We start from the raw sequence: 21,344 nt of genomic DNA on the forward strand, positions 1-21,344 counted from the left end.
CAAAGAGCCTCAGAGGCCCGCTGCGCATCAAATCAATCACACCCGCAAATTTGGGCTCCACATCTACGTTCTTATCCCTCCAAACGCCTCGAATCTGCCAAGATGCAAAGGCCTGGGTCCGGCCGGGAGAAAAGATCTTTGGAAAAAAAAGACTTCATTTCCCAAAAGGCTCCGCGTGTGCTGGGTAGCCTAGGAGATGCCGTCCTTTTGACAGGCTTGAGGCGGGCTTTCGGGATCGCGCAGAGCACGATGGAAGCTCATCCCCGGAAGTAGGGAGGCCAACCGGAAAGAGGCCAGAAGGAGAGGAGACGCCCCGCCCTTGCTACGGTGGCCTGAAAGGAGTGGCGGAAGCGGTGCAACAGAATCGTTTCTGGGGTTCACAGTTGTGATGTCTTTCAAGAGAGAAGGGGACGATTGGAGTCAACTCAATGTGCTCAAAGTAAGCGCGAGAGGATGCGTCTGGAGCAGCTTCAGCTGCCCTCTGAGGGCTGTGAAGGCGCTGTCTCGTTGCTCTGCCGACAGCTTGGTAGCGGGGCGGGAGCCAGGCGCCTAGAGAAGGGTAGTGGCCTCTTCCTCGCTTATGATCACTGTTCTCCCCATGGTCCTTATTCCCTTTGAATCCTCTTCCCTATCATTTCCCTTCCATCTCGATCCCGTCCGGACTTCTTCCCGTACCGCCTGCAGAAACGAAGAGTCGGGGACCTGCTGGCCAGTTACATCCCAGAGGATGAGGCGCTCATGCTACGGGATGGACGGTGAGAGCGAGGAGTGGGTCAAGTCTGAGGGTTCTGCGGTTAAAGGGTTAATAAACTTTTGTTATTAAAGAGGAGAGCGGGAGTATCTGGGATTCTTTGGCCGGGAGTGAGGGACAGGGATGTGAGTGGTGGAGGTTGGGAGACTTGGGAGTTGGGCTTCGGAAAGGACTGCTAGGACAGGGTGGGACCTACAGCAGAGACCCCACTCCCTTGGGACCAGTTATCTTCTTCTGTCCTCCTTTCCAGCTTTGCTTGTGCCATCTGTCCCCACCGACCGGTACTGGACACCCTGGCCATGCTGACTGCGCACCGTGCAGGCAAGAAACATCTGTCCAGTAAGTTTGAGGGAATATAGGGGATAGAGAATAAACCCTCGGAATCTCTGCAGACCACTCTTGGTGCTCTGTTTTTAATTCTCTTCCCTTTCTCCCTCAGGCCTGCAGCTTTTCTATGGCAAGAAGCAGCCAGGAAAGGGAATGGAGCAGAAGCCAAGACAGCAGAATGAATTGAGGAGGGAAGAGACCAAAGCTGAGGTAATCAGAGAGGGGAAGGTGTATTCCAGGCAGGACTCCACTGCACACCTGAGGCTCGAAGGGCTTTGGCTTCTTTCAAGCTCTGAAGGCTCTGACTCTGTCTCCCGTCTCCATACCAGGCTCCTCTGTTAACCCAGACTCGGCTTATCACCCAGAGCGCTCTGCACAGAGCTCCTCACTATAACAGTTGCAGCCGCCGGAAGTACAGGTCTGTGGGTGGGAAAGCCAGAGGTAGGGAGGGACATAAGGAGGTAGATGGCTCTAAAATTACTGTTTTATTGTATTCTGAGGAATACTAGTGTTCTGGAGATGTTAACTGGTATTTCAGGAAAAAGAGAATTTTGTAATTTTTTTAGAAGTTTGGGAAATGGCATTTTGTAATCCTCCTTGAAGAATAGTAATATTAGTACATTTTAAGGGCTCTACAAAGCCTCAAGATTAAAAAAAAAAAACTAAAAATTTTAACATGTGCTTTCCTCAATTCATTTGATTCCAGAATCCCTTTTATGCAGAACACTTAGTAATATCTTGAGGAACACAGCTTGAGGAGCACTGTTGTAAGGGGTTGGGAGTCACAGGAGGGTTGGCCCTTTCCTCGACTGCTTTTACAGACTTTGATTCTTCTCTACCCAGACCAGAAGCCCCTCGTCCCGTTGTCTCCCATTCCCCTTTGCCACCCCGAGAGGTGGAACTCCAAAGTGGGCAGATCAGCAGGGAACTGGAACCTGGGGCTGGCCCACAGGCCAAGGAGTCAGCCACTGTCTCATCCCCTGCACCTCTGAGCCCCAGAAGAAGACGAGCCCTGGATCATTACCTCACCCTTCGAAGGTGAGTATGCACAATCAGTGTCCTAGATCTTCTCTTTTCTCTCTGATCTTCCTTTCTTCAGACCTTCTTGATTATTTTTTCTTATCGCCACTAACTTCTTAAATCTCCTTTCCTGACTAATTCTCTTTTCTCTGATATTTCCAGCTCTGGATGGATCCCAGATGGACGAGGTCAATGGGTAAAAGATGAGAATGTTGAGTTTGACTCTGATGAGGAGGAACCCCCTGATCTCCTCTTGGACTGACACCCCCCTTTCCCCATTCAATTCAAATAAGCTACAGCGGGCGCTGGGAGCCTAACTTTGCTCAAGTCTGGTTTCTGTGTCCCATTTCAGGATTTCAAATCTGTTCATTCTCAGCCAGGCCAGTCCTTCCCTGCAATGCACACAGCTCCCCATACTTCTGACCCCTCCCCCACCTCTGCCAAAGTCATGCCAAGCGTCAGCTGCATGCAGCCTGGTGCCCTATTAATAAGTCTGTCAGAAGGAGGTCTTTGCCCTTCATGTGTCTGCTTTTTTCCCCACATCTACTCCAAGTCCTTCCCTTCTTTAAATCACATGAGGGTTGTGGATGGGCACTGGGGGGCCTGGCCACATCTAGAAACAGGGCCAAGGCTAGGTATCCTATGAAAGTACAAGAGACTAAAGGCATTGGCAGGATTATGGGGAACACCAAGGGAGGGAGCTCCCCCACCTTCTCCTGGTAATTTGAACCTCCCTGCCTGCTGATCCCCAGAGTATAAATAATCCCCTTGATGAACTGGCAGTAACCCTTGGGGGTTAGCGCCAAGATTCCCACCCCAAAGCCAAGGAAGGAGGCACGCAGAGTGGACAGAAGGGCCTTTATTTACAGGAAAGAGGGATAGATGAGGCTGTAAGCATTCAGGGCTCCCAGCTCTAGTTGGTAAAGGGAAAGGTTGTGTTATCTCTTTTTTTGCTGGCGACCTGTAAAGGAGGAAGAGTAAATACAAGTCTTTGTTCCATCTCTTGCTTCCCACAAAGGTGCTCTTCGCCTGTCCAGTTCTCTGGCCAGACTCACAAAGAGGTAATGTCTTAAGGCCATCAAACATGCCCACTCCACATCAACAAAACAAAATAAAAAACAATGCGGTGGGGCCAGCCCCATGGCCTGGTGGTTAAGTTTGTGTGCTCTGCTTCAGTTGCCTGGGGTTTGCTGGTTCGGGTCCTGGGCACGGACCTACACACCGCTCATCAGGCCATGCTGTAATGGTGTCCCACATAGAAGAACTAGAATGACCTACAACTAGGATATACAACTATGTACTGGGGCTTTGGGGAGGAAAAAAAAAGGAGGAAGATTGGCAACAGATGTTAGCTCAGGGCCAATCTTTTTCACCAAAACCAAGAACACAGCAAATAAAAAATACCATGCCTCCAGATGGGTATGTCTAGCCTCCTTTTCACCTCTCTACTGGTATATATTTTGGGCAAGGAAGCTTTTCTATCTACTTTCTGATCACTTCTGGGATTTGAACTTCTCATGTGAATATCGCTTTAGCAGCATCCAGGGTGTTGGTTGCTTTCAGGAGGATCCCCCCAGCTTCTGCACCTACTTTGCCCTCTCCTCCACACACCATGTCTACAGTTACTCACGTAGTTCATTGTTTCGGGTCATGGCCTGGGCTGCCCGAGCTCGTGGCCCCTGCTGTGTAAAGTGGTAGCCAAAGCGGACGATGGAAGGACACTGTTCGAGCATGGTGGCCATCTCCATCTCCACTGCATCGCCAGGCCACTGGCGCTGGGGGAGGAAGAGATGAAAGCTGTCAGCCACCCTCTCTGGGTCATTCACTGTCTCAGACCACCGACCCTTTGGGAGGTCAGAGGCTTATTTCTTTAGAGTGGGTGATGAGTGGTGCTGACTTGACTCCTCTCCAAGAGACAGTGAAGAAGAGAATTCAAACAAGTTTAGATGAGGTCTTGACCCAGTGGCTGCCTCAGGGAGGAAACTCAGTGAGTATTAACTGAAAAGACCAGGGGAAGGGAATGCTGACCTGGTTGTCTACGCGGAGCTCAGTGAGTGTGGCATTTTCCCGAACGGCTTTCAGCACAGCCATGAGCCCTGTGCTGCTAATGAAGTTGGATTCAATGTTCAGGCTCTGGAGGCTACGGTTTTCACGCAACATGTCAGCCACCGCCTGGGTAGTAGGGACTTGGGTTAGGATTAGGGGACAGTTTCACAGATGACTGAGGAGAGAAAGAATAGGAGCAAGAAGGAAACACAGCTCTTTGAGAAGAGTCCTTGAGGAGCTGCAGGTGGGGCTGGAGGGAGATGGAAGTGAGGGCAGGTAGTAGAGGAAGCAGGAAGATTAAGTGTGCAGTGGAGTTGGGGGTGGTAGAGAGGGTTGTGGCTCTTTGGGAAGATGATCTGAGGATTTCAGAGCCGTAAGCCATAGGACTGAGGGTAGGAGTCTCCATCAGGGCTACCCTAAGAGAGCATGATGGGAATAGCACCCCCAGCACAACGCTTTATGACAGCCCAGCCATGGATGCATGTCAAGGTATGGGGAGAAGGCTAGGGATGTCTACTAGCCTTACATTGGCAATGGGGTCACCACTCCTTGTGGCCACCAGACTGAAGCTCCGGACATGGGTATTTGTCTTCATTGCCTCACACAGCTCAGTTAGCATGGGTATCGGGATGTCCTATCAGAGGGGAATAGGAGATGGTGGGCTAAGGGACTCACACATGTCAGCAGAGTTATCCCAGTGTTATTGTTTGGAGAATGAGGGTCAAATACCTGTATATTATTGAGGTTCACCTCCTCCACCTCCTTGTCATTGCTTCGAACACTCTTTAGTATCTCCTCGATGTTTGTGGGATTTGGGGGCTCATCTGGCACTGGCTTATACTTGTCAGGCTGCACCACACCTGGTGGGTGAGGGCAGGAAGGAAACCCCAACATGTCCCCCACAATCTCCTCCCCATTGGTTCTCGTATCACCTGCCCATTGGTTCTCGTATCACTTATGTACCATGTCCTCTCCCTGATTCATCTGTTTCTCCCTTTGCTACCTTTCAGACTTTGGGACTGCCAAGGGCCCAGGGGCCATGCTCCCAAACACACTCACTGCTAATGCCTTCAGTGTTACAGATTTCTCCACTGCAGATGGCATCATAGTATTGCTTGTTGCTCATCAGTGTGTACATGCCCAGAATCGCTGGAGAGAGTAAGCAGAGGTGGGACAGGGAATGAGAAGGGACTTGTTCCAAGCTCCAAGCCCCCCGCTCCTCCCAGCCCCCTCATTCTGAATCTGTTGTATTTTTAAAGCCTGACCCCAAAAAGGTTCCCACCGTCCCTTGGCCCCAGGAGTCCCTTTCATTAAGGCGATGGTTTTTAAAACATTGATATAGGGCTAAGGGAAAATCCCTAAGGAGCCAGTAGAGGGTGAAGGAGTCTCTCAGACTTCCTCCTGTTTTCAACCAGAATGGTTCCACTTTTATTTGTTTTATAATCCCTGTAAAATTGCTGTTGAAATATTAACTTATTAAATTTAAAAATGAATGAATGAATACCTAAATAAACAAATAAGAAAAATTAAAAACTACTACCTGAGGCTTTCTCAAACATTCATATCCTGGTTCAGGGCCTTCCCCCACTAGTCTAGTGCTCTGGTTAGGACTGCCCCTGATCTTCCCGCCCTCCTCAGCTCCCCACAGCTGCTCACCTGCAATATCACACATTTCAGCATCTGTGGCATGGGCCAGTGCCTCTTCCAGCTCAGGCTCCAGAGTGATCTGCTCCTGTACTGGAATTTCCCTCTTGGGCTGAATATAGGGTTTCCCTGATGCGGAGATGAAGGATGGTTCAGGTAAAGGTAATTTCTCCTAAGATCCTGGCCTCCAGCCTCCTTTCCTTCTCCAGAAGGTGGAATGCTGGGTCCCTAGAGGCCACTGTAAAGGCTGTAAAGCTCTGCAAGCTCAGGACTCTTAGGTTTCCTGACCTCATATAAGAGCTGAAGAGTGCAGGGTGGCATGCAGGTTTCAAGGCAGCAGAGTCCCTGGGCAGCTAGAAGCTGGAAGGTAGAGGGAAGCTGGAAAGGGTACATGTGAGAGACAACCATTTGGGTTCTGGGAGGCATGGATGTCAGGGTCTCCATACCCTTCTTCTCGCCTGTGAAGGGCACCAAGTCATCACGCTCTTTGACCTCTAGTGCCTGCTGCTCCAGGTACTGCAAAAGGGCCTCTCGGTCCAGCGGCCCCGTTGGGCTCTTCTTTGTCTGGTCACGTTGTCTTAGTCCAGCTGGCAGGAGCATGTTCTTAGGGATGAGTTTTGGGGAGCAAGTCAGACCTCCCCTCTGACTACTTGGGGTACCTTCAGGGCTCCCTAAACATCTCCAGATACCTTTTCCCCGGCCCTCTTGGGACTCCAGGCCCTGTAGGTTGCCCTGGTCTCAGCCACCCAGGGCCCCGCACCCTTCCCCAAATGGCTAGGGACTGCCCCTGGTTTTCTGTGCTGGAGCCCCTACCTCGGGGTCCATCTCCTGTAGCTCGCAGTCCAGCTGCTCTAGCTCCTCAGGGCTCAAGGTCCTTAGGATCTCATCTTCATCTATGTCTCTGTATTTCTCCAATTCCTTCTGATACGATGACATGATGGCCCCCACCCCCTCCCCACTGTGTGGCACTCACGGAGCCTGGGGGACATGGGGAAAGTAGTTGGACAATGGAAAGATGTACATGGACATAGTAGGGACACAAAGAGACCAGCCAGGGGGCAAAACAATGAAGTGGATGCTTTGGAGGTTAGAAATCTAGTGGGCTTGGGAAGATGGGGAAGGTTAGGTTGTTTAGTCAGAACCAGAGCCTCCTTCTTCCTGCTTCCCCAGCTTCAGTCACTCCGGATGGGGACCCCAGACATTCAAGGTGGATTTGTCTTCCCATTGTATGACAGAGAAATCCTGGCAGCAACCCTCCCCTATAACCTCACCCGTTGGTGCCTTTTGCCCTAGCACAGCTGCCAGTGGTCCTGCCAAAACAGCTGGCCCCATGCCCAGTTCCCATTGAAAGGAAGGGGGGCGGGCAGAGAGCTTCAGGGAAATTCCTCCTCTCTTCCCCATAATCCAGCCTTTTTCCTAAACTGGTTTAGGAAAGCAAGAAGGATTGGGGGGAAAAAAAGACAGTCTCTTACCCCACCCTCGTTTCCTCTTTTATTGTGGGGGCATCAAGATTTCACTATGTTTGCTAAATTCTAAATCCTAAGGGAAAGCAAGGGCTCAGAGGAGCTGGGGGACTTCCAGATTGGGGAATGGGTAGTACGGCCTCAGGAGAAGGGACTAAATCCCCATAATTTGTCCCTGGCTTTGAATGGGAAGGTGACAGCAGACTAATGGGTGACACGGGACAAAATGCCTTCTAAATAGGATAAAGTTTCCCTAAAAACAGTGGAAGGATTAAATTTGAAATTTTTTACAATATGAAAAATATACACAAGTTACACATTCACACCATGCTGAAGATGAAAGATCCAGAAAGTGTGAGATACTTGCACTGATAATGTAAACTAAACAGTTAAGGGATAGGACAGACGGTGGCAGAAACATACAAAGTGAGAGAGACAGAGACAGACTCCGTATCATTCCCAATAGGTGCCACTCTTCTCCTCCCATCTCCCACCAGGATCTGATCCATAAGCCCCCCAGCTTCCCCACCTACCAGTCCTGGTGGCCACCTCCCTTCTCACCTCCCCTTCTGTCGGTTGGTCTGTCTGTTCTACTGGAGCACTGTCCTGGCAGCAGGAGACTGGTGCCGGGTGAGAGGGTGGGGGAACGGTGAGCTCAGCATTTTATTATTTTAGCTCAGGCCAGGTGGGGGGTAGTGGGAGATCACATATACACAGCCCCCATACCCTGCCCAGCCCTGAGAGCCTCTAGTGGCCACTAATAGCCATGGCACCTCTTCCCCTTCCCCTTCAGGGATAAAAGCCTGAGTCCTAGATAGTTCCTACTTATTTGGTGCCTGCTATATTCAAAGCAGTGAATATAAGCTGATATAAAGGTGAATATAACGATTTTGTTTTGCTCTCTAATTTTAAAGTGTTTATAATATAGTTGGAGGGATGAATACTTTACAATTTAAAAAGGGAGCTCATAATAAATGCTATCAAACAAATATAAAGACCCATACATACTCAGACATTCACAAATACTTCTTGCTCCCAACCCTAGGTTAGATATCAGACAAAAGGGATCTTTTTATTTTATTGGATTAAAAAACATAAAACCAGTAGGAACTAGGGTAAAAGATGGGGGAAAAAAATATGGAACAGGGCTGGGCAAAGATCAGATGATAAAGGGAGAAGCAGGGAGAGGAGGGGGAACATTAAGAGCCCCAAGTCAGGGCAGGAAAGAGGTTTCTAAGGACTAGACATCTCTTCATTTGATGACAATTTTCTGACGCAAGGCTCGGGGCCCAGAGCCGGGGAGAGGCTCAGGAGGTGGCGGGCCAGGGCCCAGGGCTGAGGCAGTGGGAGGCAGTCCATGGGCAGTGATGTACTTCTTGTAGGCCTCACGGATGATCTTGAAGGCTCGAGCAGTGGCGTAGGGTATGTCTGTAACAGGATCCCGGTATAGGGCTGGCCGATGGGTCACCGGGCAGACCTCTCTAACAGGGACCTTTGGGGGCCGCCCCTGGGGAAACCATTCTTCAAATGTCGCATCATCACTAAAAGTGATGAAGGTACGTGAGCAGCGAGCAGGAGGGATGATGGGTCCAGTCCCAGCACGGGGAGTCAATGCAGAAGCCGTGGGAGCAGGATCAAGCCTGAGGGAAAAGACAAAGAAAAACATGAAGAGCTGAGGAGAGAAAATGACAGATAGAGAAAGAAAGAGATCAGAGAAGCGAGGAAAGAGGAGGAGGCAGAGTGATGGGAGCACTCTGAGAGAATCTGTTAAGTGACAGACAGGGGAAAAGAAAGCTGGGCTGGATGGAAAAACAGAAAAGGAGAAGAGGGAAAGTAAAAGAGAAGAAATAAGGAGCCGAAGGGAAGAGGAATCTGAAAGATACCCAAGTGTCAGAGACAGCTGTGTGAGGAAAGCCAGTGGAATGGGGCTGAATACAGAAGGGAGAACCCGCTCTTCTCTTTTCCCCTTTGAGGGCCACTCACCCTTCTACGTCGACATTCTCTTCTTTAGGGCCTGGCTCCCCAACAAGCGGCACTGTCACTGAATGATATGTGATTATGGGCCCAGGGCACTTCCGCTTCTTGTGAACCTGCTTCTTTTTGTCAGCCTCCAGCCGCTCATATGTCTCTTCAGGGTCAAAGGAAGGAATGAGGGGATGGTGAGTTTCCTCTCTTCCTACACCCTAGTCTGTTCTACAATCTCTCAGTTATCTTCCTGGCTGTCCAGTCACTGCCTACTCAAGCCAATTATGAAAGTGCTCTAAGGCCCTCTAGCATCTCCTATGTTTCTGCTCGCCCCTCTTGACATCTTCTCTGCTCATGATTTCTCAAGTCCACTTGGTTCCTCTCCCACTCAGAACTGTAGGACTTCAGAGTTGGAAGGGACCCTTTTATGAGGAGCCTGCTCATTTCCCCGGACACTGCTCTACAACTGCCCCGTCAACTTGCTCCCAACCAAGCCAGTGCACTACATCTTGAGGCATCTCTAGTCATTACAGAGTTCTTTCTTATTTTGAGCTAAAATCTACTTCCTGATAACACAGTTTTATCTTTTAAGGCCATAAAGGACACAAATCTAATCTGTCTTCCACATGACAGTCCTTTAAATAGTTGAAATTAGTGTCCGTATCTCTCGAGGCTGATCATAACATGCATTCCATTGAACCATTGCTCATACAATTGGTTTTGAGTCACTCCCTCCTTTTGCCACCCCTGTGCCTAGAACACTCTTCTATTACTGCACTTATCACAGTCTATGGCAAAGGTTGCAAGCTGGCAGCTCATTTAAGTGTTTTTTTTTATCTGTATAGTGTTTTAAAGAAAAATATGAATTAGTTGCTGACATTTAAAAATCAGAAAATTACATTTAAATACAGAGATTTCTGGTCCCTCTTAAAAAATAATAAAATCTAGCAACCTTGGATCTGGATTCTCACATGGCAACAATGAGGTGAGCTGAGTAACTGCTCCTCCTTTCAGGCACTCCTCTCTAACTCACCAGTCCCCCTGGCTGGACCCTGCGACACTGCTCTGTGGCAGTTCATTGTTGGTATACAAGTCCCGTCCTCAAGGGCAGTGACTGTGACTCATATCACCTACATATTCTCAGGGTCATGCAGCATTCCTCAAATTACAAGCATTCAATAAATACTTGTTAATCCATAAACAGATCAAAATATTCCTGGTCTCTTTCTTCTGAATGAACTCCAAATTTCTGTGTCCTCCTTAAACATGGGTACTGTGAACACCAATCCTCTAGATAAAATCTGACCAGAAGAGTCCTCTAGAAACCCCTTGAGGGGGCTGGCCCGGTGGCGCAGGAGTTAAGTTTGCACGTTCCGCTTCTTGGCGGCCCAGGGTTCGCCGGTTCAGATCCCAGGTGTGGACATGGCACCGCTTGGTAAAAGCCACGCTGTGGTAGGTGTCACACATATAAAGTAGAGGAAGATGGGCACGATGTTAGCTCAGGGACAGTCTTCCTCAGCAAAAAGAGGAGGATTGGCAGTAGCCAGCTCAGGGCTAATCTTCCTCAAACAAACAAACAAACAAAAGAAACCCCCTGAGGGATTGAACCTCTTTTGTACTGGTTGGTAAGATCACTTTCTTTCCCTTGAAACAACCTTCCAACTCTTCTTCTCTTGAACACTTCTCTGTACGCTCTGGAACTCTGCTCTGTAATCAGCCAACGCATCTACAGCCTCAAGTTCCTCACTCAGCATTCCTTCCACAACCTGCCTTACCAGAAACCTGTCATCCACTCTCCCTGCAGCCCTCTGGTAGAGGCTGCTGGTTCCCTCACATGCTACATAGGATATGCCCGTGTCCTGCTGAGCCCCACACCACAGCTTTCAGATCCCTCCTCCTCTAGCCACCTGCAAACTTGCTTCTCTTTTGAGACCTCTGCCAACAGTCTAGATTACCTTCTCTCCTTCCTAGTCACAGTCACTCCCTCACTCGTTGAAGACTTTGGCAATGGTTTCCAATCTTCCTCTCCACCCCGACTCTGGTCACCTTAAGTCACCCTGGTGACTTTAAAGTGCACAAGCGTAGCCCCTTCAACAACCCATCCCCACAGTTTCTTTACCACCTCACTGCTTAACCACCCTCCTGTCCATGACACTTTAGTTACTCCATTCTGCTATAGCTACAGCCTAGATTTTGTCATTGCCTGAAACCGCCCCAGCTCTGAAATATTAAAAATCATAGGTCCCAGGCTGACAACGTCCTATCCTTTAGGCCTGTTTGCTCCACTGCGTCTGTTCTCCTACTTCTTCCATACCTCTAGTACATAGGTATCTCCGCCTTCTCTTTATCTAGCAGCCCCTTCCAGCTTTCATTTTCCTTTTTAAATCAAGCTTAGGTTCCTCAGTCTACCATTTCAGTCATTCTCTTGTCAATCTAAACCCCCTTGCCCAGACCTGGATTGCTGAGTGCTACTGGAGAAAAATTACACAACAGGGTAGACTGGAGCCAGCATAAATTCATGGTCCCAACTTTAACAGACCCCCAAACACCAGATAACCCTATCTCTACAGCTACTTCAAATAGTCTTCACTCTCCTCAAGCTTCCAATTCTATTCCTTACACCTGACAGATGACAGTGCCTAAAAGACATCGGATGAGAACCACGGCAATGTCCTGCTCTGGATTTACAAACTACAGATACAAGCCACACTTCTCTCCTTCCTCACGACTGAGGCCAATTCCCTCACCTGTGCTCTAGCTCCCCCTGCCACTTCCCACTTCTCCAAAATACTATGCTATTAACTATCCTGTCTTTCTTCTCTATCATTAAACTCTTTCAGTTGCTTCTCACCAAAGATACAGTCCCTCTAATATCTGAATAAAATAAAACAGAAAAAGTCTACCCTGACTCGACTCCCCTACAGCATCCATTACTTCTCCTACCCTTCACAGCCAAAGTTAAAAAGTCTGGCTTTCCAACCAACTTCAAAATGGCTTGGTCCCCACAAAGCTCTCATCTCTGACCTCCAAGTCACCAAAACCAATGGGCACTTCTCACTTCTCTTAACTGGTGTCTCAGCAGCATTCAGCAGTTACTCCTCTTGAAATGCTCTCTTTCCTTGGTATTCTTGAGACAACTGTCCCAGAGTTCTCCAACTCTCTGGCTACTCCTAGGTTCTTTTCTAAGTTTCTCCTCTTTTTTTCTTTTGAGGAAGATTAGCCTTGAGCTAACATCTGCTGCCAACCCTCCTTTATCACTGCAAGACTGGCCCTGAGGTAACATCCATGCCCATCTTCCTCTACTTTACATGTGGGATGCCTGCCACAGCCATGGCTTGCCAAGCGGTGTGTAGGTCTGCACCTGGATCTGAACCAGCAAACCCCAGGCCGCTGAAGCGGAACATGTGAACTTAACCACTGCACCACCTGGCCAGCCCCTCTCAGCTCCACCTCTTGTACGAGACCATGACATTTTGGTGTCTGCAGGACTCTTTGGGCCTCTGTCTTCTCTTCTCATTCTATGCTTTCTCCCTGATTGCTCTGATCCACTCCAATGTCATCAATTACCATCCATATTCTAAAGACTTCCAAATTTATATTTCCAGCCCAGATCTCTTGTCCAAGCACCTGATTTGTATATTTAATTCACCTCTTAGCACTGTATGAATTGCTCCCAGACACCTCAAATTCAACATGTTCAAAAATGAACTTATTATTTTTTTCCTGATGAACCTGCCCCTTTAGAGTCTCCTATGTCTGTTACTGATGTCAGACGCCTGGGAGTCACTCTCCTTACAGTGGTCCAAACCAATCGATGTGGTCAGAGAATACAGGTTGTAATTAGAGCGACATCAAGTTGACCTCATTGTAACGGTTCTCAGTCACTTATACATTTTGAGGGATAGCTACTATTTTAAAGTACTGAATTGCCTTTATAGAGATAAAGATATTTCCCATTTAAAGCCAAAAAAAAAGACATGAGAATACATCCTGAAGATGTTGGAAATGAACTAAACCTTTTCTCAATCACTGTGGTCTTTTGGAGTTATCTAAATTTCAAAACTCTCGTTAAACTGGAATGGGCTGAGTCTCAGATATTCAGAGTAAACAACCTTCCACTCCACAATAAAAATCACACTTGGGTTACATATTTTCAACTATATGTGCTTGGTCAAAAAAAGAGCAAGATTCAGAGAGACAGAGAAATAATAAATTAAATACTGTAGGTGATTCTAGCTGTTACTTCACTCAATGAAAGTATGCCCCAGGGTGAGCATGTAATGAGAGGTGTGAAATCTGCTGTTCCCTCAATTTCTTACATACCTCTCATAATTTGAGACTCTCACCAACCTATGAAGAAATGTATGTTTTTGTACATTACTGTACATGATTGTGCACCCGACAGCACATAAACTGAAGAGATTTTAAAGAATTTATACTTTAAAGCAATTGATCTCATGAACTGACTGATTCTACTGAATTTCTAATTCTCATGATCATTAAAGTAGGCATTACTACCCATTTTGTGAAGAAAGCAAGATGGAAGTAGGTTAAGTAATTTGCCTGCAGTCTTACAGCAAGTGTACAGCAGAACCAGGATTTGAACTCAGTTCTGTACAACTCTTACTTGACACCAAAGCACTTTAATATAACTTGTTCTTCAGAGCCCTCAGAAATGCCTAGTTCCTTGCTCTTAATCACTTACTCTCCTCATTTTTTTCTTCTGACTCCCTCGTCCCAAATCTCCATCTCTCCAGTTCTTCAGGTCCTCTTCAGGTCCTCAGTTTTTCTCATGTTCCTCACCCCCTCTACCCACTGTTCTCAAAAACACAGACTGACCCAGTGAACGTAAGTTGAGCTCCTCTGTGATCTTGGCCTCCCTGAGCAGCTCCTCCTGGGTCAGTGGTCGCTCACAGTGGGGGCCCTTTCGCCGCCGTGACTGGCCCTGCCTCTCCTGTACCCGAAGGAATGTTTGTCTTGTATGCTCAGCTGTAGACTGACGCATGGACTTCCGACCTGGGAAGGAAGTCAGAGAGGAAGAGATCTTTGAATTCATGTCCATCTCCTTTATTTTTGTTTAATTTTAAAACTTTTTATTTGGAAATCATTTCAAACTTACAAGAAAACTGCAAGAACAGTACAAAGAACACCCATATATCCTTTACCCAGATCACCTACTGTTAACATTTTTCCCCTTTTGCACTGTGTGTATGTATGTATTTGTTTTTTCCTGAATGATCTGAGAATTAATTGCACACATCATGGCTCTCTACTCCTAAATACTTCACAGTACATTTCCCAAGAATAAAGATTTTCCTTACATAACCATAGTACAATTATCAATTTCAGTAAATTTAACACTGATACTTTATCATCATATCCCAACTTTGTCAATTGACCCAAACATCCCCACTCACTGTCAGAGCCATCATCTTGTAGTTCTAGTGGTAGCAGTGCCTTCTCTTCTCTGGCCTTCTGAGAGCTACCAGCTGGGGTGCTGACCTTTCGAGGCCTTAAGCTCTTGAGAGGCTCCTGGGTATAGATTGGAATCAGACACCAGGAAATAGAAGAGTTAAGGAGAAAGAAAATGAGTTTCTCTTAAGAGAAAACTAGCACTGTAGGAAATGCGACTGGTGTAGGGAGTACTGGGACCTGATGAAGGGGAAGATAGGAATTAAGGAAGTCCAAGAAAACCAGGACACCCCCTGTACCTTATAGGCTTTGGTGACTACTCGGCGCTTCCTTCTTGGCTCTTCTGCTTCTCCATCACTGGATGGTTCATCTCCTTCATCGATGTCAAAGTCAGAGTCCACCTCATCCTCTGTGTCTGACTGGTCCCCTTGATACTCATCATCTCCTGATTCCTGAGGACATAGGGAGATGAGGTTCTCACTGGCATCGGAGTCATTAGTGGCCCTCCAGGAGGAACAGAATCTCTTTGATTTCTTGATAATGGCTGCCCCACCTCCTTCCTAACCCAGCCCTTCATTTTCCTCAGCCAAGAAGCCTTCCTAGCTGATGGCCTTTGGCTCCAGCACCACCCCTTCCAACATTAATTGACTGCCCTTTACCTGCAGCATATTGTGTTAAGTGCTGGGGTACAAAAGGATATGGTTTGTTCTCTACCTTCAGGGGTCTCACATTCTAGTAAAGAGCAGGACATAATTATAAAAGGAAGTTTTAATACAGGGCAACATATAAAGTATCAAATGTTATGGGTGGTCAGAATGATGTACATTTACTATGGACTGGTGGCCTGGAAAGTTCTAAACTTTAGACATTATTCCTTTAGACCTGGGGTTGGCAAACATTTTCTGTAAAGTGCCAGATTAAAACAGGTAGTGGGGGGGCCAGCCCAGTTGCACAGTGGTTAAGTTCATGTGCTCCACTTCAGTGGCCCAGGGTTTGCAGGTTTAGATCCCGGGTGCAGACCTACGCACCACTCATCAAGCCATGCTGTGACAGCATCCCATATACAAAATAGAGGAAGATAGGCACCGATGTTAGGACAGAGCTAATCTTCCTCAGCAAAACAAAACAAACAGGTAGTAGGCCAGATTTGGCCAGTGGATTGTAGTTTGCTGAACCCTGCTTTAGACTCTAAAAAATGAAGAGGACTTGAGCCATGGTTTAAAATACTGGTAGTATTTAGGGCCAGTCCAGTGGTGCAGTGGTTAAGTGTGCACGTTCCGCTTTGGCGGCCTCGGGTTCACCAGTTAGGATCCCAGGTGCAGACATGACACCACTTGACAAGCCAAGCTGTGACAGGTGTCCCACATATAAAGTAGAGGAAGATGGGCATGGCTGTTAGCTCAGGGCCAGTCTTCCTCAGCAAAAAGAGGAGGATTAGCAGCAAATATTAGCTCAGGGCTAATCTTCCTCAAAAAAGAAAAAAAATACTGGTAGTATTTAAACAGCCAAGAGGGAAGAGGGAATCATAGGCAGATGGAATAGCAGGAACAAAGGTGCAGAAGCAGGAATGTGTATAGAATGTTTATGGAATAAGGATCTAGACCTAAGTAAAGCAGGTTTATCTCTGGCAAGAAGTCTTCCTAGCTGACTGCCTTTGGCTCAAGCACAGCTTCTTTCCAACATTAAATGATTATCATATAGGGCTATAAGATTTGAAAAGCAGGTTGCATTCAATTTATGGAGAAACTTAAATGTCAGGCTAACAAATTTATGATTTAACTTGCAGGCCAATGATTCCCAATCCTCTCCCTCTCCTTTCCTGTCCCAGCATTGATAATCATTGTTCAAGTAAACTAAGGTTACTGAGAAATATGTCTCATTCTTCAGGTGTGTGGAACAGAAAAACAGTTGGGTATTCCCACGGTGTATAATGGGGAGCCATTGAACATTTAAGGGGAGAGGAAAACTGTGTACAAGGAGTGGTTCAGAAAGTCTGGAGGTGATTAGATGGGCTGGACTAGAGAACATGGAGTACAGCCTAGACCTGAGGTGATGCAGGTTAGGGCTAGGATGGCAGCCACATTGGAAAGCGGAAAAACACTTAGGGGCAGGGAAGTCAGTTGGGCGGGGTGGCACCTCAAACATGTGGCTCTCTCTTCAATCAGTGATGCAGACTAATGGGCTAATCTTGGTACACATGCTGCCAAAGCAAGCAAATAACACAGGTGACATTCCAAGCCAGCCAGAGTTCAATCCTGCACTGATGACCATCATTTCCTCCCAACTGATGTTTGTGAAAGCCTAGGAACACATTAATCCCCTCAGCTCTAAGCTGGTATTAAGTCATATCACCAGAGGGTAGTAGTTCAACTACACATTAGCTTATTGCCCAATTGAAATGCTCCCACTAAGATACAGATTTACTACCATTCCTTTGGCTTTTACTGAGAGTCATTAATAGATATGACTAGATAAGAGAATTTTTTTTAAGATTTTATTTTTTCCTTTTTCTCCCCAAAGCCCCCCGGTACATAGTTGTGTATTCTTCGTTGTGGGTTCCTCTAGTTGTGGCATGTGGGACGCTGCCTCAGCGTGGTCTGATGAGCAGTGCCACGTCCGCGCCCAGGATTCGAACCGACGAAACACTGGGCCACCTGCAGCGGAGCGCGCGAACTTAACCACTCGGCCACGGGGCCAGCCCCGATAAGAGAATGTTTTTATATTATCTACCAAACCCCTGTTACTTTATATATCTTATGTAAGGATGCAATTCTCCCCAGGATTTAATGCTAAATAAGTTTTTCTCTCTGAAAGGACTTATATGCTTCTTTCTTACTAAAAAAAGAAAATCAAGGTTTGGCTGCCAGGAAACTCACAGCTAAATTTAATATCAATTGCTATTACCATTTTAGAAGAGGCTCCCGGTACAATTACTTCTGATCTGTCTCTATTTTTACTGTTCCTACTTTTTGTTTATATCGTAAGCCTCCTTAAATCCTTTTTGGAAGCATGAAGAGTACATATTAAATAACGACTCGTAAAATGACAGGAATAGGAAAATGGCCTTTGGAGAAGGGATGAGAAAGTTCTATTTTAAACTAGTCGGCTAGGGCTGTGTAAGTAATGACTCCCAATCAGTCACCAAGTCTTCTGGATTCTAGTTCCTTAATTTCTCTTCAAGCCTCCCATCCACTCCATCTCACTGCCCTCTTCAAACCATTCTCCTTGACCTTCCTAAAGTACAAATTTGATCACGGAACTTTGCTCAATCTCCTCAGCCCTGTGGATGAGAACAAAACTCCTTAACATGGCTCACAAGGCCCTACACAATCTGGCCCATGCCTACTCCCTCCAGCCCTACCAATTTTTATTCTCCTTCACTGTCTGGACAATGAGAGTAGACATGCAGACTAGGATCCCAGACCAGGATCTCAGTGCCTTTACACATTGTGCCCCACCCACCTCCAGGGACTAACTTTTCTCCCCCCGTGCTCCCAGTCTTACTGCTCTTCATCCAGCCAAGGCCCACTTTTCATACTGTCCTCAGCTTAAACATTGTGTCCCTCAGGGATGCCCATTCCAACCAACAACTCCAGCTCCCATGTCTTACCACAGTACCCTATGCCCGACTTATTTTACTCCTTATCACACAACATTTTAACTGACTATTAACCCAGGTAGTTTCCCTATAGTCCGGAGTATGTAAGGACAAAGCGGTGTTTGTAATACTTTGTTTCCCTTGAACCCATCACAGTGCTTGGCTTGCTCTAGATGCTCAATACATATTTAAAGAATAGATAGATTCAATCAATACAATTTAACAAGTGCCAACCTAGTCAGACACTGGACTAGGCCTTGGATGTATACTGTTGAACAAAACAGACCATCTTTAACCTTACAGAGCTTACAATCTAACAGGAAAGTATAAACAAATAAGCAAATCAAACCCAAGTACAAACTGAAATATGTTCCATGAAAGAAAGAAACGGAGACACTTTTTAGGAGGGTCAAGGAAGGGTTATCTAAGAAAAATTCACATGAAATTTGAAAGCTGAAAAAGGAGTAGGCTAAGCCCATTTTTAGGAGAGGTTCCTTTCTATATTTCAGGTGAATAACCAGGCAGTGGGCCAACGAGTATATACCGCGTGACTACCATCTGCCTCGCGTCTGCTAGACGTAAGAAGTGCGGGGAGAGACGCCACTAGATAACTACATGGTAGGTTTCTGTCATACTCTGGGGTGTCTCCAGAGAGCTTCTCCATCCCTGACGCCCCCACCCCCATCCAGGGCTCTCCCTTCTAGGGCTCCACTGTATCCCCCCGACTCGCCCACCCCGTCTGATATTAGCTACCACAGCTCCTCCTTTATTCCCCGCCCCCTTCTTTGTCCGAGGTTTCTCTCCCTTCAAGACTCCTTTGAGCTTCCTCCCCTCCCTCTTCCTGGGCCCAGCTCTTGCCTCTGTGAAACCCCCATAAGTCGTCTGGTAGAACTCATCTTCCTCCTCTGCCTCCAGGAGCCCAGAAAGCCGGTTCCCCGCGGTCTTCCGGGGGGCCCGGCCCCCAGCCAAACTCATATCTCCTAACGAGACTGAGCCGCCTCCAGCGGCCCCTCACCCAGCGCGGTTCTCGGCGCTCGGCGCTCGACTCCGCCACCTGCGGGTGGCCGGCGGCGGCGGAAGCTGGGCGTCTGCAGGCAGAAATAGCAGAACGTCGAGAGGCTCCAAGTTCCGCTCCCTAAGCCTTAGATCTTCAGCGCCACCCACTCCTGCACAGAGACCACCTGCAAGCACCCAGGGCTAGGTGGCGCAGACCTGTGACACCAGGAGCCCCACTACCCTAAATCCAGAATTTGGGAGTCAACAAATTTTCATTTAGGAGAGGTCAGTCTCCTTCTGCTCCAGTCCGTTTTCAACTCTGCTGCTAGTAGGAACCTTTCTAAGAACCCAGACTTTGTCACTCTCCTGCTCAAAATTTGAATGGCTCGCTGTCATCTACAGGATAACATCCAAAATCCTTGAGGCAGAATAGTAGTGTGGTTAAGAGCACAACTTTAGAGCCAGCCAGACTTGAGTTTGAGTTGAGCTTAAAGTCTTCTAACTGTGTGACTTTGGACAAGTTGCTTTACCTCGCTGAATCTGTTTTCTTATCTGTAAAGTGGGACTAATAATAATACCTACCTTTTAAGGCTGTTGAGAAGATTAAGAGATATAATTCTGGTAAACTGCTTAGCACAGTATTTAGTAAGCACATAGATGTTTACTAGGTGATTGCTATTAACATGGCGTTCAAGATCCTTCATAATTTAGCCTCTCCCTGCCTTTCTAGCCTCACCTCCTGCTACACATCCTATTAGCATCACTTCCCTAACACCCAATTCTCTGTCATGTCTCTGTGCTTTTCCTTCCCCTGAGAATCCCTTTCCTTTCTTGTCTACCTGGAAAAATTCTGATTCTATAGGATAGTGAAGTCTTCTCGCACATCCATTCCTCTCTTCCCAGGCACAGTTTCCGTAACCATGGAGATCATGCCTCCTAGATTCCCTAGAAGAGTTCCAATCTTAAATAGTCTGTGGTATTGTCAAGACTCTGTGTCAACTTCTCTTCCCATTTTTTATTCTGAAAATATGGTTGTCAAACCATAGCACTTGTACAGACTCTATGATGGCACCTATTACATTTTAGTCTAATGATTTATATGTCTGTCTCTCTCATTAGTATGTAATCTCTTTTTGAGGGCAGGGACTTTATCTTCATCTGTGTATACCAGGAACTCTCATAATGCCTAGGACATAGTTGGGGCTAAATAATGTTTATTCAATGAATGAATTAATGAGTGACTAATTGAATGAATAAGCTACCCATCCTTTTTTGTTGTTGTTAAAGATTGGCACCTGAGCTAACATCTGTTGCCAATCTTCTTTTTCTTCCCCCCTGCTTTTTCTCCCCAAATCCCCCCAGTACATAGTTGTATATTTTAGTTGTGGGTCCTTCTAGTTGTGGCATGTGGGACACCGCCTCAGCGTGGCCTAATGAGTAGTGCCATGTCTGCGCCCGGGATCTGAACCGGCAAAACCCCGCGCTGCCGAAGCAGAGCACACAAACTTAACCCCTTGGCCACGGCTGGCCCTGAATATGGCTTTAATAAAGTTCTGTGTGTGTGTGTGTGTGTGTGTACTGTTTCCTTCAAGTCTGTATGTGTGGCTCTATTTTGAGATCACCAGATTTCCTCCCTTTTCCCAAGTATATATTGGTAAACTCCCTTTTCCATTTCCTTTGGGGCACCATGCCAACATGTCCTGTTCTAACCCCTGCTTCCACACCCTGCCACGTCACCCTAGTTCTGCTATGCCAGGAATGTTAGTGGGGAAGAGTGGCTCTATGACTCAGAGAGCACCCCAGGAATTGAGTGGGAGTGGGGGCAGAGACAAGGTTTAGGGAGAAAAGATGGGAGACACCCCTAGCCTCATTTTTTGAATTTTGCCTTCATCCATTCATATATTTAGGAGACAGGTATTGGGCACCTACTCTGTGCCAGGCACTAGTCTAGATGCTTGTGATATAAAAATGGGTAAGATGAAATCTTTGCCCTGAAATGTTCCTGTATTATGAGGGAGACAAACAAGTAAACTTACATAATACAAGGTGGCAGGAATAATAGTTGCCATTTTCTGGTACATAAAAGAGAAACAAAGACCTCTAAGAAGCTACAAAACAGGGA

The 21,344-nt window shown here is 47.0% G+C and overlaps 3 protein-coding genes across 7 annotated transcripts; 1 reads left to right on the forward strand and 2 right to left on the reverse strand.

Annotated features, from left to right (window-relative positions):
* The first annotated feature begins 263 nt into the window (after positions 1 to 263).
* Positions 264 to 20,786, forward strand: SCNM1 (sodium channel modifier 1). Of its 2 annotated transcripts, XR_011498018.1 has the most exons (8): positions 265 to 439; positions 685 to 755; positions 1,002 to 1,090; positions 1,191 to 1,288; positions 1,408 to 1,496; positions 1,922 to 2,116; positions 18,736 to 18,844; positions 19,142 to 20,786. XR_011498018.1 is itself a non-coding variant. In XM_014865324.3 (7 exons), the coding sequence occupies exons 1-7, from the start codon at positions 389 to 391 to the stop codon at positions 2,358 to 2,360; spliced, it is 693 nt and encodes a 230-aa protein (XP_014720810.1). In that variant the 5' UTR covers positions 264 to 388; the 3' UTR covers positions 2,361 to 3,538. The 2 variants fall into 2 exon arrangements, 1 of the variants encoding a protein (XP_014720810.1); XM_014865324.3 differs by lacking the exons at positions 18,736 to 18,844; positions 19,142 to 20,786 and adding an exon at positions 2,261 to 3,538 and having other exon boundaries at positions 264 to 439.
* TMOD4 (tropomodulin 4) lies at positions 2,943 to 7,985 on the reverse strand. Of its 4 annotated transcripts, none has more exons than XM_014865320.3 (10): positions 7,785 to 7,985; positions 6,602 to 6,766; positions 6,235 to 6,391; positions 5,801 to 5,917; positions 5,204 to 5,293; positions 4,874 to 5,004; positions 4,671 to 4,778; positions 4,127 to 4,270; positions 3,729 to 3,873; positions 2,943 to 3,059 (listed from the first exon to the last, which is right to left on the reverse strand). In XM_014865320.3, exons 2-10 carry the CDS (start codon positions 6,722 to 6,724, stop codon positions 3,037 to 3,039), a joined length of 1,038 nt encoding a protein of 345 aa, XP_014720806.1. In that variant the 5' UTR covers positions 6,725 to 6,766; positions 7,785 to 7,985; the 3' UTR covers positions 2,943 to 3,036. The 4 variants fall into 4 exon arrangements, with proteins under 4 accessions (XP_014720806.1, XP_014720807.1, XP_070352997.1 ...); XM_014865321.3 differs by having other exon boundaries at positions 7,813 to 7,984; XM_070496896.1 differs by lacking the exon at positions 4,127 to 4,270 and having other exon boundaries at positions 7,813 to 7,984.
* VPS72 (vacuolar protein sorting 72 homolog) lies at positions 8,315 to 19,288 on the reverse strand. Its single transcript, XM_014865319.3, has 6 exons — positions 19,085 to 19,288; positions 14,928 to 15,080; positions 14,634 to 14,748; positions 14,056 to 14,232; positions 9,235 to 9,379; positions 8,315 to 8,891 (listed from the first exon to the last, which is right to left on the reverse strand). The coding sequence occupies exons 1-6, from the start codon at positions 19,199 to 19,201 to the stop codon at positions 8,504 to 8,506; spliced, it is 1,095 nt and encodes a 364-aa protein (XP_014720805.1). The 5' UTR covers positions 19,202 to 19,288; the 3' UTR covers positions 8,315 to 8,503.
* Positions 20,787 to 21,344: the final 558 nt, after the last annotated feature.

Source organism: Equus asinus, chromosome 25, assembly GCF_041296235.1.
Source record: "Equus asinus isolate D_3611 breed Donkey chromosome 25, EquAss-T2T_v2, whole genome shotgun sequence".
NCBI lineage: Eukaryota > Metazoa > Chordata > Mammalia > Perissodactyla > Equidae > Equus > Equus asinus.